General features: G+C 45.5%; 1 protein-coding gene across 4 annotated transcripts in view; it reads right to left on the bottom strand.

Moving 5' to 3' along the window:
- Positions 1-15,703, bottom strand: part of PRLR (prolactin receptor) — a 138,492-nt gene that overhangs the window by 11,563 nt on the left and 111,226 nt on the right. For all 4 annotated transcript variants that reach the window (XM_072958787.1, XM_072958785.1, XM_072958788.1 and 1 more), the window contains 3 exons: positions 6,882-6,994; positions 4,013-4,145; positions 2,427-2,596 (listed from right to left, as the gene is read on the bottom strand). In XM_072958787.1, coding sequence (XP_072814888.1) covers positions 2,427-2,596; positions 4,013-4,145; positions 6,882-6,951 — 373 coding nt within the window. In that variant the 5' untranslated portion in view covers positions 6,952-6,994. The remainder of the gene's footprint in view (positions 1-2,426; positions 2,597-4,012; positions 4,146-6,881; positions 6,995-15,703) is intronic.

Raw genomic sequence — 15,703 nt, 5'->3', positions numbered from 1 at the left:
AAAGGGAGATACCTAGGGCGCTGGCTTGCCTGACTCTGGTCTCAGTCTTGCTGGCCAGTAACACTTTGTCTGTTCATTCCTTACCTCCTCATGTCAGTGTCCATTCCAGGTAAGAGAAGAGTGTGTGCTAACTATGTGTACTTGGCATTATAACCTACAGCTGTCTAAAAAGCAAACTTTAGAAAATTTGCCACTAATTCTAAAGCTTCTATGTTAGTAAGTAAATAACTAAGAAAGATTATTTTCTATGAACTTACTAACTAAACATCAGTTATTTAATGCAAGTTTAAAAAAAATTTAAGTACAGTCAGTTTACCATGTTGTGTCAATTTCTGGTGTACAGCATGGTGATTCAGTCATACATGAACATACATATATTCATTTTCACATTCTTTTTCATTATAGGTTACTACAAGATTTCAATATAGTTCTCTGTGCTATTCAGAAGGAACTTGTTGTATATCTATTTTACATATTGTAGTTAGTATCTGCAAAGTTTCAAGTTAAACAGAAGACCGAGAAATGCCTCTGATCAAGAAATCTTTGTACAAAAGTGCAACTAAAATGTTCAAGATGAATCCTTGAAAGCAATGTTTCTCAACCTCAGCCTTCTGTGTATTTTGGACCAGATAACTCTTCGTTGCGGGGGCCATGCTGGGCCTTGCAGGATGTTTTTAAGCAGCATCTCCGGCCTCTACCCTCCCTGAATTGCAACCATCAAAAATATTCCCTGCCATTGCCAAATATCCTGCAGGAGGCAAAAGAGCACCCAGATGAGAATCACTGCTTTCAAGTGTCTTTAACATAGTGAAATATTTCTCAGGGACAGCAACAACAATGAAATCTAATTTCTGGGAGGTTATCTGCCAAGATTCTGCACTGCAGGTTATTACTGGATGCGAGTCAAGCTGGTAGACCTTGCTGTGGTTAAAAATGAGTTTTGAATGAACTTCTGTGGCTTGTCACCAACACCATATGCTGTAGGGTCATGTGAAAATTCTATGAACCTTTCTTTTATTATTTTTAAAAGTCTGGTCCAACACATTCATTCACTAGAGAATTTGTTTTCACCAGAGTCAATATGAATTTGATACCTTCATTGATTTCACTTTTTAAACATACCACTTTTCTTTACCGATCCTATTTTTTTTCTTTTGGCAGATACCCTTCATTATAGTAGTTGCACATTTTTAACTTCTCTTTCTTTTACTGTCTTCACCTTAAGTATTAAATATTTTAACATTTGAGGGCAGATCATTTGAAGGCAAGGCAATTCAAGAAAGAGCCCATGAAAACAGAATTATTTGGTATTTGGCATTGAAAGACTACATATCTTAAGTAAATTTATATGACTGGAAATTTATCTTATGCCTACTTGTCAGTGGGGTTACCTTTCTGATTTTCTTAAACTAAGATCACATTCTGTTTCCACTCCCATGCTCACCACAATGATTTGCTGAGGGGAGAAAATATTCAAATGTGTACCAGTTGATGTTGGAAGCTTTTCTAGTTTTTAAAGATCAGTCACCTATAACGTGCCAATGGGATGAAAGACAAGTGAATACTTCTGAGTCTTAGCCTGCTTTTCTTTGTTGGTTGGTGTTAGGTGCATCAGAAAGACTTGGCTGACCTTGAACCGAATTAGTTACTCCTTCAGTTACTACCCACTAGGAAGACTGAACCCCGTCCTGGCCAAACCATCTTTTGTCCCGCGATAACCTTTGCCATCTCTGCTCTGTGACACCATCCAGGCCACTGCACTTATGGCTCATTGCCCTGCAGGTCAATGTTGACCATGCAAAGCAAGAAGCAGCTCTCAGGTTGACTGGTTTCACTTTGCTAATGACTTCTCCAAACACTGTGGTTGTGACCTTGGCCTTCAGCCTTCTGTTCAAGTAGCATTATTTACTCCCCTAATTCTTTAATTCTAAAAGAATAGCTCCAGTCGCTAAGAAACATATGCATATTGAGAACTGAATCTGCAGCAAAGCAGTTGGAGCAATTCCTGTAGGTATAGAAGAAGCAGATAAGCTTCTTTAAGAGTTGCTGCTCCGTGAAGCAGCTCTGTCTTCCAAGGAGAGAAATCTCAGAGAAGAAATTCCAGCTTGCCGAGGGGGAAGGCAACACTGATTGCAGGAGGAGGGCTGTAGGGAAGGTTGGTAAGGGAAACGTAAATAGTACGTTCCCGTTGGGTGCAAGACATTGGGAAGAAGAGTCAAAGGAAGGCACAAGAGCACAGGGATCTCACTGTCTTACTGTCATGAATAAAAATTGGTTTAAAATATCCAGTTGACAAGGATATTGCGAATTTTCTCACCTTTCTTTTTGGAGATTCATCCATAGGCCAGGAAGAGTCGAACTGAGTTTGACTATTGGCGGATTCATACTGGAGTAACAAATTCCTCACCCATCGCCCTTCCCCTTACCTATGTAAGTCACGTCCACGTAGCGTGGCTCCGAGGAACTGCTTCCCATCTGGTTGGTGGCGTTTACTGTGATGATGTATATTGTCCATATGGAGGTGTGCTTCTTGTTAAAGTAGCAGGAGTTGGGGCCACCAGTTCTGTAGTCTGGACATTCGTGGGTGACTGTCTCTCTGCAGTGAGTAACATATTAGGAGTGAGTAAGAAAATGATAGAAAAAAAGGGTCTGGTTTTCTCTTAACAGATCAATACCACTGGATTTGGGGAAACAGGCATTTCAAATGCAAAACCCAGAGCTGAAGACGGGCTCCCCAAGCTCCTACGCTCTGCGCACGTCAGCTGGGAGTGAGACAGGGAGGAGAGTGTTGGAGAAGGGGGTGGGTCACTTCAGAGCCTCAGTGACTGTAACACATCAACCTGTCCTTTCTACATGTTGTTGTGGACTTGGGGATATGTACCCCCATCAATAAACACTTGAGTTTTCCATGGCCCAGGCATCGGCCATGCCCAGGGAACCACCACTGGGTCATCTCAGGTCACTGGGACTTTCCTCTATACATACACACCCGGGAGGGGCCATACACAGTGCAGCATTCATTGCACAAATGAGCTGAATTGCATGTCATTAAGAAAGATTAAAGAGAATAAAAACTGATGTCAATATGTTTTCGATCGCACTAAGTTAGCCACAGAGTAAAGTGGCGGTGAAGGGAGCTATTTCAGGCCCAAGGCGCTCATTAGGCTGCTCATTTTGAGATTCAGGGGCCCCAGGGCAAGATTCACCACACAGGTGTGGAGGCTTTTTCCACTTTGGTTGCCAGTTTGAGTTCCTGCAATCTGTCTGCTTGACACCCCTTTGGGTCCCAGAAGGGATGACAGCTTTGTGTACACAGAGAGCAGTCCCTGGGACGTGGGCCAGCTGTTCCTCTCACTACAAGCTTTCTTCCCTGGGGCAGGACTTCCCTGGTCCTGGACTTCCAGGAGGGTCGCACTGTAACTGTGACAAAATCCTTGCCCACAGATGACCCTCTTTAGTCTGCACTACAATTTACCTCCACATACACCTTCTGGAAATCATGGGTCCTGGGTCAGCAATTTCCTAAGGCAAAGGTCCTCACCTTCTCTTTCTCATAGGGCTCTTTATACTTTCTTGCACATGAAACAAGTTCGAGAAGCTAGCATACCATGGTGGTCAAGGATTACAAGATAATCCTCTTATGTTGCAAAAGTAATGATTACGGAAAAATGATAAATGGCACAAGGTGGATAGCTAAGCACCTAGAATTAACAGGCACTTAGGAAACACTTATACGTGATCTTGGGCTACAACCTAAGCTTACGACAGGCAATGGGAACATGACTATATTGTGTGGCCATGGTGGTGGCCAAGCTTCTGTGCATTGAAAGTGTGGCAGGGACACTAACAGGAACACATGGACGTGGATGTTTGACTCCTCTCTCCCAAAATACGAGCCTTATCAGTGTCAATCCAGGGAAGTGTGGCAACTCTAACCCAGAATCAGTGTTCCTTTGGTCCGGAGAGTGAGAACACTCACGTAGGGTTTGACAGGAGAGAAGAGAACATTTACCCTTCCTTGTGGTAAGTCAGTGTGTAATTGGTAGGAAGTCCTCCATCTGCCCCGGGCTTCCACCAGCAGGTGAATGTTTCCTTTTCAGGAGAACGACATTTAAAGATCTCAGGTTTTTCTGGAGGTGACTGTCCTAGAAAAAGCCAGAAGCCGCTGGAATCAACGTTAAGGTTCATTCACACACTTGACCATTCTGCTGGTGACAGAAGAAGATTGATGGGACCAGCCCAGTGATGAGGTCTTGGGGTGAGTAAGCTTAGGGGTTGGGGGGACTCAGAAGTGTCAAGGTGTCAACATCCAGCCACTCTCCTCTGAAGGCTGCCTTCAGGTTGGCAGGATTCAGAGAGAGCTTTGCAGTGGGGCGTGTGTGTGTGAGTGTGGACCTTAAGATAGAGATACCAGCCACCTAGGATCAGTGACTAGCTGTAAAATTCTAACAACGGTGAGCATTAAAATGAGGGATACATATGGACTAACGAGGGCGTGGCCCTTCCATAATCCTACAGAGTCTATAGAGTTGATACCCCTGCCCCCCACAGTATCAGAGTGACCCTAAAAAGAATTTTTCCCAAGCACCTGGTGGGCATTTGTTGATACAATGCTCTCTGGACCACTCTAGTCTGCTCTCTAATCACCATCGTTCTGCCTTCCCCACACTGTGAACCCAATCTCTGCTCTTTTGTTCTCTCACTGTATCACTGATGCTCCTACTTCAGCTGCTGCCTCCCCCATCTTCCCCATCCCTTCCCTCTGCTCTTCACTCTTCCTTGATTCCATTCAGCTTTGGCCTACGATTCAGTCTCACAATGTCTCCCCATCTTTCCTGTCTCCATTTCTGAATCTTGGTTTTTAGTCCACTTTCTCTTATATTTCCAACCCCCATCACTTTGGGTCTTTATGTGGTGAAGAGGCAAAGGCCCACTTGTAATTCTTGGCTCTTTTTGGGGTAGGAGGCATGGGAGCGCCTAGAGGTGGGGAAGTCGGTAGCCGCTTTCTGGTTACGAGCTACCATCGTTATCTGTGAGCTGTATCCAGTTGCAGCTGGAAGCTAGAAGGGCTGCAAGAGGTGATGTGGAAAATCCAGTGTCGAGTGGATGGAGTTTTGAGTTGCCTAATCCCCAGAACTCTTAGTGAACTGGCCCTCCCTTTTGTTCCTTATCTGTTAGGTCCAAGGAGGGAAAGAGTGGTCCTGAGTTTGTCCTGATGCTGCTGGGACGGGGGGGGGGGGGCCCAACCATGCCCAGCCCTGTAACCCCAGGTGACGCTCCTGCTGGCTGAGCTGGACACCCAACATTTAGTTCAGAAAGTTGGGAGCAGAGAGGAGAGCTTCCAGGAGGCAGGCTCGAAACCTCAGGGGCTTCTCTGTTTTCTCCCACACTGTCCTTCATCCCTTATGCTGGCTCCTGGCTTGAACTACAGATCAGAAAGAGCAAGTTTGGAGGAGAACACAGATGGGAGGAGGGGGCATTGGGCGAAACTGGCCAGAAAGAAGAATGTATTGGAACAGCATGACAGTATGATGCAGTGTGCAGGCTGAGTGTCAGCTGGAGCCACGCCAGCTCCCGGCCCCTAAAACCGTCCACGCCAGCCAGCCTGGGGCCAGCTCTGCCAATATTTGTACCATTGCTCATCCTCTAGGGAACATTTCTTTAGGATAATTGCACAGAGTGAAGTTATTTTTGTTTGTTTGTTTGTTTATTTTTTGTTGTGGCTGGGGAGGAGTGTGTGAAGTTGAAAGAAAAGTTCATTTAAAAAAAAAAGCAAAAAACCTTATCGCTCAATAATGAACATATTCAGATGCTAATTAAGGCAAGTTGATTATTTGAGTAAAGGTTCCCTGTGGATTAGACTGATGTCTGCTTTCCCTCTTCTCTCCCTGAAAGCTTATCTTTTTCACATATCGCTGGTTATTAATAGTATCTCTTGGACACTCAAGAGAGGAGGGTAAAGTTGTGAAATTATAATTAGTAGAACGTTCCTTTCACCCACTTTGGACAGTTACAATTAATGAACTGTGTCTTTATCTCTGTAAAATACACACAGAGACGAACACATAGGTACTACACACACAGGTACACACACACACATACACACACACACATGCTCAAATATAGCTATATCAGAAACACATCTACACACCAGAGGAATAATATAGACAGGTGCATACTTATAGAAGTCCACACTGGTCCCCACACAGGTATACACACAGAAACACACACACACAAACGTATACGCACATAGGTACACACAGAGAAGCATCTGCAATCAGGCACGTACATAGGAAAGTTAAAACACACAAGTACACACAACCAGAAATACGTAGGATAGATACACAGAAACATACACACACAGGCTCACACACTGCACTTCAGCTGTGAATTTCATTTCCTTCATTAGCACAGAGAACAGGGTTGGCTGGACCTGTTTCCCACCAGGTAACTGCAATCCACTGTCTCTATAGATTTGTCAAAGATTTTCATTGAAGGTGGAGGAAACATCACTATCTTCACTTTGAAAATGTGGAAACCCAGAGAGGTTAGGTAATTGGCTGAAGATTGCACAACTAGTAAGGGAAGGAACCTGGACTGAAACTCTGGTCTGTCATTGATAGAGCTGTTTCCTTGCACTCCCAGAACGAGGATGGAAGTCAGAGGATAGTGACAGGATTCTGCATTAATTGCATTCATTAACTTACATTAATTTTTGCATTAATTTTAATGCCAAAATATTGTCACGAATTTAATAGCAGCAAATGACACGGGCATTTTCCTTTGTCATAACTGCATTGCAAGAGGACTGTGATGGATTCTCCCCTCCTCTCAACAAACACCTAAGGGAATGAAAGAGAGCAGGACGGGCTGGTACTTACCATTCAGAAGGTTGGTGTTGAGAAAAAGTAGCAAAATGAAAACCAGGGTGGATGCCACATTTTCCTTCATGTTGGCTCCCTTCTCTTTCCACAGGAACCGTATCAGAGATTCACTGAAAGAGAAGGCACTTTTTTGAAATGAAAGTCTGATTAGGCACATGCATCCCTTTATTCTGGGTGTTTGCAACTGATTCTTGCTCCTTGCTGAACGTGAATAACAAAACAGGAGGAAAGGAATGCAGGAAAATGTAACAAGGATGGCTTGGCTCAGAAGCATAGCTGCACACATGCTGGGAAAAATTCCACCACTAGAGGTCACCAGATGACCACGTTCAAGGGCAGCTGGCCGCTGCTGGCTTCTTTGCACACATCCCAAGGGAAAATTGCTCTCTCTACATCTCAGTCACCTAACAATATATCACCCGTTTTATGTGACGCAGATTGTACGCCCTACAAGAGAACTGTTCTGGGGCAGCTATGATCCACCAGCCAAAAATAAACCAGGCTGAAAAGTCAGTGCGTTCAGTTTAACTCCAGCCTGGTCTCACGGATGCCACAAGTAAGGGGGCGCTTCCCCTGAAGGTTCAGGCTGAGAAGATGCTGGAAGTCTTCTGGGCGATGGGCACGGCCGTGAACCACACAGTCAACTCTAGTGAACCTCCATGTAGTTTTTTTCTCCTCTTTGGAAAAACCCCATAAGCAAGAAATGACAAATCCTGGTAATAATTCAAGTCCTTTGGGTTTGGAGTATTAAGCAAATTCTGAACCTGCAGGGGTTGAGCATTTTGAGCAATTTATTATTAATATGATTATTTTTTGCCCTTGGAGCAACTTTCAAAGCCTCTAAATGTCTTTCTAAGAAAAAAGGATTTTTCAAGACACATTTTTTTTAATGGAGGGAGGTAATTGGGTTTATTTATTTAGTAGAGGTACTGGGAATTGAACCCAGGACCTCATGCATGCTAGGCATGCACTGTACCACTGAGTTATGCCCTCCCCCTCAAGACACTTGAAAAAGGTTCATTAGTCTAGTTGGACTCCAAACACCTCTCTGAAAACAAAAGATGTGATAAATTCTAGGAAACACATGGCTTACATTTTCCCTCTAAATGTTATGGTTTTTTTAAATCAGGGGAAGGGCATTCAGTGGCACGGCTGCCCATCTTGGGACTTCTGAAATGACTGAGTGTTGTTTGATGAGCCCTGAAAAGACCAGCCGGAGGGCAGGTCTCCATCTGACAGCCGGACACCACCTAACAGAGAACTTCTTGAAGCTTCTCCACCTGCTACTACTCCCTCTTGGAAATAAAAATCTTAGTGGCAGTAGAGATTTGGGGTATAAGGTACCATCAAGTGACTCCCTTATACTGGGGCTCCTGGGTGGCAGCCAGGATGTTGTCCTTTGGGAACCTTACAGTTGCTTTTCCCGGATTCCTTCCATAGGCCCTTCCAGGTGGCACATACTAAGCTCAGGGTAATCTAACTTAAATCAAGTGGTTAAGGGCTCATACTGGGTTTCGAGTCACTTCTACTACGTATGGAACACTTACTAGAGGCCAGGCCCTGTGCTGAGTGTCTTAACCACCTAGCGGGTGGTTAAGGGATAAATTAGGAGCTGGAAATGTGCAGATACTAACTACGATGTATAAAATAGGTAACAAGTTTCTACTGTATAGCACAGGGAACTATATTCAATATTTTGTAGTAACCTATAGTGAAAAAGAATATGAAAAGGAATGCATGTCTGTACATGTATAACTGAAACATCGTGCTGTACACCAGAGACTGACACAACATTGTAAACTGACTACACTTCAATACCAAAAAGTTGCATTGAGCCCTCACAATAGCCCGGTGAGTAGCATGGATTATTACCAACTCCTTTTACAGACAGGGAAATTAAAGTGCAGAGAGGTTTAGAAAATTATCAGCCGCGTGACACTCGGGGAGAGAAATCTGGCAAATCTGCGAGCGTCTGATAAATCATCCTGCTATGTGGACAGTGTGATGAATGTGCGATTACTCCCCCTTCTGTGGGGGACGTGGGGGAGACAGCAGCAGCGGAGCCGGGGTGAGCAGCACGCCCAGCCTTGAGCAGGTGTGAAGGAGGCAGAGCCGGGGCTCAGCGAGATCACCCGCCAGACTTGTGCCCGAGGAACTCAGCTCCGCTGTTCTAACCCCGCTTCACTAGGTCCATATAAGCCTGAAAGAGTTCTTCGTCCTGGAGATCTGGTGATCTCAGCCTGGCTTGGGGAAGAGAATTTTACCCACTGGCTGAAGTTCTGTAATATCCTTTACTGAGATGTCCCTGCTCTTTTGGGCATTGGACTGAAATGCTCGAGATCCTTATGTTATAAATCATACCTTCCGGGTGAGGTCATGTGCTATCCAGACAGCTCTGCCAAGTAAGGGTTCCGCGTGTTTTGCAAAAGAAACACCCGGATGGGGAGCAGGGTGGGGCAGACAGGAGCAGATTTTGCCATCACTTATGCTTCCCGGTACCCTGGTCCAGGCTCAAAGAAACTCTCCTACATTAAGTTTTCCAATAAAAATGCTGTCAGGAAGCATTTTATAAACTAAAAAGAAATAAGTTCCTCTTGGATGTCCTGAGATATCCCAGAATCTGGTAACTAGCCATGTGCACTTTCTGATGCCTTGAAACTCCTGTGTCAGAGCACCGGACACACTCATAGTGGTCTCACTGCTGTGTTTTGATAATGATTCCCACCTCACACTACGTCTTACCCTCCAGTAGGACAAACACAGTGGGGCAAGTAAACTTTCAGAGAGGAAGGTAATCCCAGCTGCCCACGCCTAAGGATGCTACACTGCATGCTAACCTGGTCATCTGCCGTGGTTTCTCCCAGCACTAGGCACCCTTCCTGCTGTCCACTGATCATTTTTTATGGCTAGTGGACACTAAGCTGGGGATAAATTTGGTTTCTGTCTCTCTGAGTCCACTCCTAAGCAGGATCTTAATCAAGAGTACTTGCTCCACCTGGGGCTGGTTTCAAAGAGCATCCACAGACTGCTTTTAGTGATGCTTATAGTGGTAAATGGCTCCAAATGTTTGGAGACCAATTAGGAAAACGTCAGCCCCACACCCCCATCGAAGGACAATGATCTTGGCTTCATTCCTCAATAGCTCTCTGAGTGTGACTGTGGTTTAAAAATGCAAGACTTAAAACTAAAGAGCAGGTCTCTAGCAAGCCAGCAGCCCCCGCACCTGGCCCAGGACCAGCTGTCTTGGCTTCTTTGCTTCTGCACCCTCAGGGACTCTCCCATCTTTGTGCGCCTCCCATTATCCTATTCAAATATGCCTTCCCACGGAGCTGTGTCCCACTGTGGTGTGACCCCACAAAGCCCCCTTCTTCCTCCTTTCATCAGTGTAGTTTCTGTTCAGATTCTCTCCAAAAACTTCCCTTCATCATCCCCTTCTATTAAAACCAAGTCTCTTCTACACAGGCCAACAGTTGAGAAGGAACTCTAGCAAGTTTTGTCCTAGTAGCTTGCTCTTCTGAGAAACAAGAGCCACTCTCTCTGGATGCCAAAGCAGGGCCACAGTCCCAGAGCCTGGGCTGATCCCACTGTCCCTAGTAGGGATGGCGCGTCATAGGAGAGGGGGCAGTGCGGTCTCTTGACAATTAAAAAGAACAGATCTGAGCTTCCTCTGGTAGACTCCATCTGCACATTCCGGCTCACCCACTCCTGAGCCAATCTCAAATGCCAGAAATCTCAGTGCGATGATTTTGTGGGACTTGCTCCCAAGACCTGGGATCAGGTGGTCCTGAAGCGAATGCAGTCCTCACCTGGTGTAGCCTCATCTGCTATGACTGCCCCAATGCTTGGCTCAGATTTTTTTTACTCAGTTCCCCAGAGTCTAGAAATGGACCTAGCATGCTGGGCAGGACCCTACCTAGCTTTCGCAAACCCAATTTCCATGGACAAGCAGGACCCCATCCAAGACTTGGATTTCTTTAAAGATTGTCACCTGGGTGAAAAGCACAAATCCTAAGTATTCTGATCAATGAATTATCACAAAGTGAATATGTCTACATTTCAACCAGGTCAAGAAGCAGAACACTAATGGCATCCCAGAAAGGCCCCGGGGATCTGCCCCCAGGCTCTGCCCACCTCTTCCCAATAGAAGCCATCTTCTGACCTCTAACACTTAAGCAGATTAGTTTTGTTTACTTTTGGACTTGACAGAAATAGAATCACACAACGGGCATCTGAGTGTGCGTGCCTGGCTTCTTTCACTTCACGTTGCTGGATGATTTATCCTTGTTGCTACACGTTCCTTTACAGAATTCCTTTTCATGTCACCTCATTCATCTTCATTTATACTACATTGAATGAAAGATCATAATTTATTTACCTAGTCAACCCCCTTGATGAACATTTATGTTTTCCAGGTTTTGGTAAACCTTGGATTTGGCCAAGACTGATCGAGTCTCAGGTGGCAGGAGAGCCCTGCACGCCTCACACCCACTTGATGCCTCTGCCCAATTTCTACCATAAATGATTAGGACACTGCCTGCCATAGCTCCTGACTGTAAATGCAAATTAAACTTCTAATGCCTTTCTCATCCTAAAAATGCGAACAATCTCATTTCTTGCAAACAGATTTTAAATACATTCACCCATTGTTTTCAATGTTAGGACCTGTGTCGGCTGCTTCTTTTGGGGTCTACTGGGTTGGGTCCTCTGTCGCCTGGGTCTCCTTACCTGTTCCTCCACCTGTTAGATGGCCTGAGGCTAAAACAACAGGGAGAGAACCCCACAGGTTCCCTTGGATTTCCAAGAATCTGGCTTGTCTTTCCAACACAGAGTGCCAACATTTAGTCTGGAAAACAGAGGGCTTAATCTGCTCAGGGTGGGCAGAGCAGCGGCGGGAACGAGCTGTTTCATTCACTGCTGTACAAGCTCTGCCCAAGGTCAATGGTCGATGACTGTTTGCAGAAAGAATGAGTGACATGGCAGCTGCTCTTGAATGTAGACCTTGACTGCTGGGGACCCAGGGCGAGGAGAACCCTGGCCCGAGGGTGGGGAGTGAAGGTTCTAGCTCTTCCTGTGTTGCATGCAGACATATTTACCTGACACGAAATCTTTATCTGTCCATAGGCATAGTCCAGAATTTCACAGCAGGACACTTGCTCATATGTCATCCATTGTTGCTATTTTTTTTAACCATTGCAATGATCAAGTTTACATATTATTGCTTCTCAAACAGGTTTCCACCTCATTCCTTGTTTTGAGATATCCTTCAGTGGGAAACATCTGGCACCTTCCACAAGGGAATCACTTCTATGTAAAACGACCATCGCCTTAGAGCCAGCAGTTTAATCAGAACACCATGGCTGTGTGGATGTTATTAGAGTAGAGAGCCTGATAGAAAACATCTACCTCTGATTCAGGACGCCCCTTCCCTCTCTCTTGTGAATCCCAGATATTTCACAGAGGGAAGAACTTCTTGAAGACTCTGCTATGTGACGATGTGTCCAAGGGGAGGGAGTGTGCTGTGCATGATGAAGGCTGTGTGTTCTAAGAGGTAGACAGTTAGCAGAGATTGCATTTGCCCAAACTGGAGCTGAATCAGGGTTGGTATTCCACGTGGGGACTTAAGTAGAAAGATCTCCTGGCCCCTAACCTAGCTGGGGTAAATCACCACACGGTGATGTGTGTGCCTTTGCACTGGAGTCACCTTAATAAAACAGAACACTGAATGCTTCCCTGTGGCTGGAGGCAGGGCTTCCAAAGCCAATGACGCCAACTCCACTCACTGGCCACAGCATGCCAGCAACATCTTTGATCTGAGGGACACTTGTTTTCACTCAGCCTGCTTGGCCTGAAGGCCAGAATGGGAACTGAGTGAGTTTTAATTCTCTCCAGTCAATGCACACTTCAGACAGATGGTGGAAAGTACCCTTTGGCCTGATTTCAGAAGAACTAGTTCATTGTAAGATTATCAATTAAGAACAAAAAACATCCATAAATTGGACGTTGTGTTTTGCAGTTTACCAAGCTGTCCCACAGACGTCAGTGGTTTTCAATCCAGAATTCACATTAGAATCACACAGGGAACCTCTTAAGTCCCTAGAGATTCTGATTAATTGGTTCAGAATTGGACTCGCTGGCACATGAGAATTTTAAAAAAGCTCTCTGGATGATACCAGTGTAAAGCCAGCGTTGGAATCCACTGAGGTCACCTGATACATATGCTATCCCACCTCTGTGGGGGGGCTCCCCTTGGTGGGAGAGGAAACGGAGGCTCAGAGAGGTAACTGGCTTTGTCCACTATCACACAGCACAGGCAACAAAGCAGCAATGGGAACTCAGTCTTCAGATCGCACGTGACTCTTGTAATAATCATGTGCAGTGGACGGGAAAGCTATTACTGTCACTAGTACTATACCATTGCGCCCATTTCAAAGGTGAGAAAATGGAAGCTCAAAGGGATAGGTGGTTTAAACCAACAACCTTATCTTAAAAGCCTCCTGTGTGCTCAGAACTGTCTGGTGATGAAGCCAGCAAACCTTTGTATAGGACGTACTACATGCCAGGCACTGAGATGTAAGTACCATGAATATGTCCATTTTACAGATGAGACTGGGAACCAGAGAGGCTCCCTGAGTGGTCCGAGGTCCCACAGCTAGCGAGCAGCGCCTGGAGGGGGAGAAACTTTGCAGCTGGGCTCCACTGTCAGTGTCGTTAAACACCATGCTTTTGACTTCTCATGGCTGGCTCCTACCTTCAGGAAGCTTCAACATACAGAACCCCATGGCTTGGTGGACACGTCAAGGGACCTTGAGACCATGGTTTCTGAGCCATCTAGGGCATCTGTCTTTCTGATCAAGGGCTCTCTCAGCACACTCCCCTTTCCCAAGGGTGGCTCTGAGGCAGGGTGCTGTGGGGAATCCAGGACGGTCCTTCAGCAGCAGTGAATATCTTGAGGCACTGCTTCCAGAGCATGTTCTGGGCACTACTGCCCATCCCAGATAAAACAGGTCAAAATTCTTAGAGAGTGGGGCCTAGGAAGAGGCATTCTTTTAATTAGAAAATTAAAAACAATTATTGGGACATAATTACATAAGATTAAGGTGCACATCATGTTGATTTGATATATTTATATATTATATTACTACATTACTACATTAGCTAACACCTCTATCAAGTCACATAATGATCATTTCTTTTTCGAGATGGGAACAGTTAGGATCTAGTCTTTAAGAAACTTTGATGTTTATAATACACTGTTGTCTATAATCATTACGCTGTGCATTAAGCTCTCCAAGACTTACTTATCTACTGGTTGCAAGCCTGTACCTAAAGGGGCATTTCTAACAAGCATTCAGGTGATTCTTATGCAAGCTGACGTTTGAAAGCCCAGCTTTCCTATGAATGGGAAGATGCAAGAATCTGGGGTGCTCCTCCACCCTCTGGGCCTGGAAAGGGCGTTTTCCTAAAAGGACCGACCTGACCTGGGCATTTCTTGTGCGGAGGGCTCTGCGCTTCAGGAGCTGTGAGGTCAAGGGGACTCTCTCTCCAGGGGTGCAGGCTCACAACGGGGAGTAACTGTTACCTTTGCAGGAAGCTGGAAGCCCGCTGGCTTGGTGTTGGTGGCTTGAAATCAGCCATAGCGGGAGTATTTATGCCACGGGAACTGGCAAATGCTGTAAGCGGGAATTTCTTCTTCTTTCCTTTCCCCCTCTTTGGAGAGAGCAGTTGTTCAACATTTACCAGCACATCCTTAGCTCCATCTCTCTGGGCTCAGTGTCCCCACATGTAAGAGGAAGACGAGGGATATTGAAACTTCCAGGCCAGCTGAAGGCAGGTCTGCAGGGAGCCTTTTTCAACTGGGAGAGACCTGGGAGGGGACCTGTGAACCCAGGCTCCCCTCCTTCCTCCTTTTCTTCTCATCTGTCTCCCTCTCCTGTGCTACCCTAGCCTGGCCCTCCTGGGGGCCCTGGTCAGGCTCCATCTGCCCTGCTGCCTCTGTGTACCTCTCAGAGCTATGATGAGAATTTAATGAATTGGTATTTGTGATGCGCTTAAAACACTGCCCTGTCTACGATGAGGACTACATAAACATTTGCTAAAATCCCTCCACTCCCCCATTGTTCACTGCGTCTCCGTCCTAACTCTCTCTAGTCAAAGAACTTCCCACAGCACAAGGACTAAGAGCCAAGGTAGAGTGGCTTCCTCTCGTGAGGAATGTTGCAATTAGGATTTCAATGGAGGCAATGGAGGTGTGAGTAGACTGGATGACAGTCCCCAATGATTTACTCCCTCCCAGTCATAGGATTACGAACCACCACCTTCTGTCATGGGACACACTCATGTGTAAACAAAGAAGAACAAAGAGCTTGCTCACCACCCAACTCTACAAGGATTAAGTCGGCCTGTATTCACTAACAGTGCACCCTGAGAGGAATTTAGGATGAAAAAGAGGGTGAGACGCTCTGCCTTGGAAAAACAGTTCCCTCAGATAATAAGATGCATATCTCATGAAAAATTTTAATAGCCTCGGATTCGTGCATCTTCGCATTCATAGGAAAGCACTAAAATCATTAACTTGAGATAGCCATTCTTTGTGACCAGCAGTAATCTTTCACAAGAGGTATGCTCCATTGCATGTGTACCCCAGCCAAAAATCATATATAAACTGTCTCCTCCCCTACCTCTTCAGCACAGTTCCCTCCGAGCTACTGAGAGCCTGTCTTTTGGGCTATAGTCCTCAGTAGGGTCCACAAATAAAACTAAAACTCACTACTCTTACACTGTGTGTTTTTCTTTAAGTCACCACATGGACCCTGTGTGAG

The sequence above is a fragment of the Vicugna pacos genome, chromosome 3 (genome assembly GCF_048564905.1).
Source record: "Vicugna pacos chromosome 3, VicPac4, whole genome shotgun sequence".
In the NCBI taxonomy this organism is placed as follows: Eukaryota; Metazoa; Chordata; class Mammalia; order Artiodactyla; family Camelidae; genus Vicugna; species Vicugna pacos.
The sequence above is the reverse complement of the archived record's forward strand: the minus strand, read 5'-3'. Positions and strand labels throughout refer to the sequence as shown.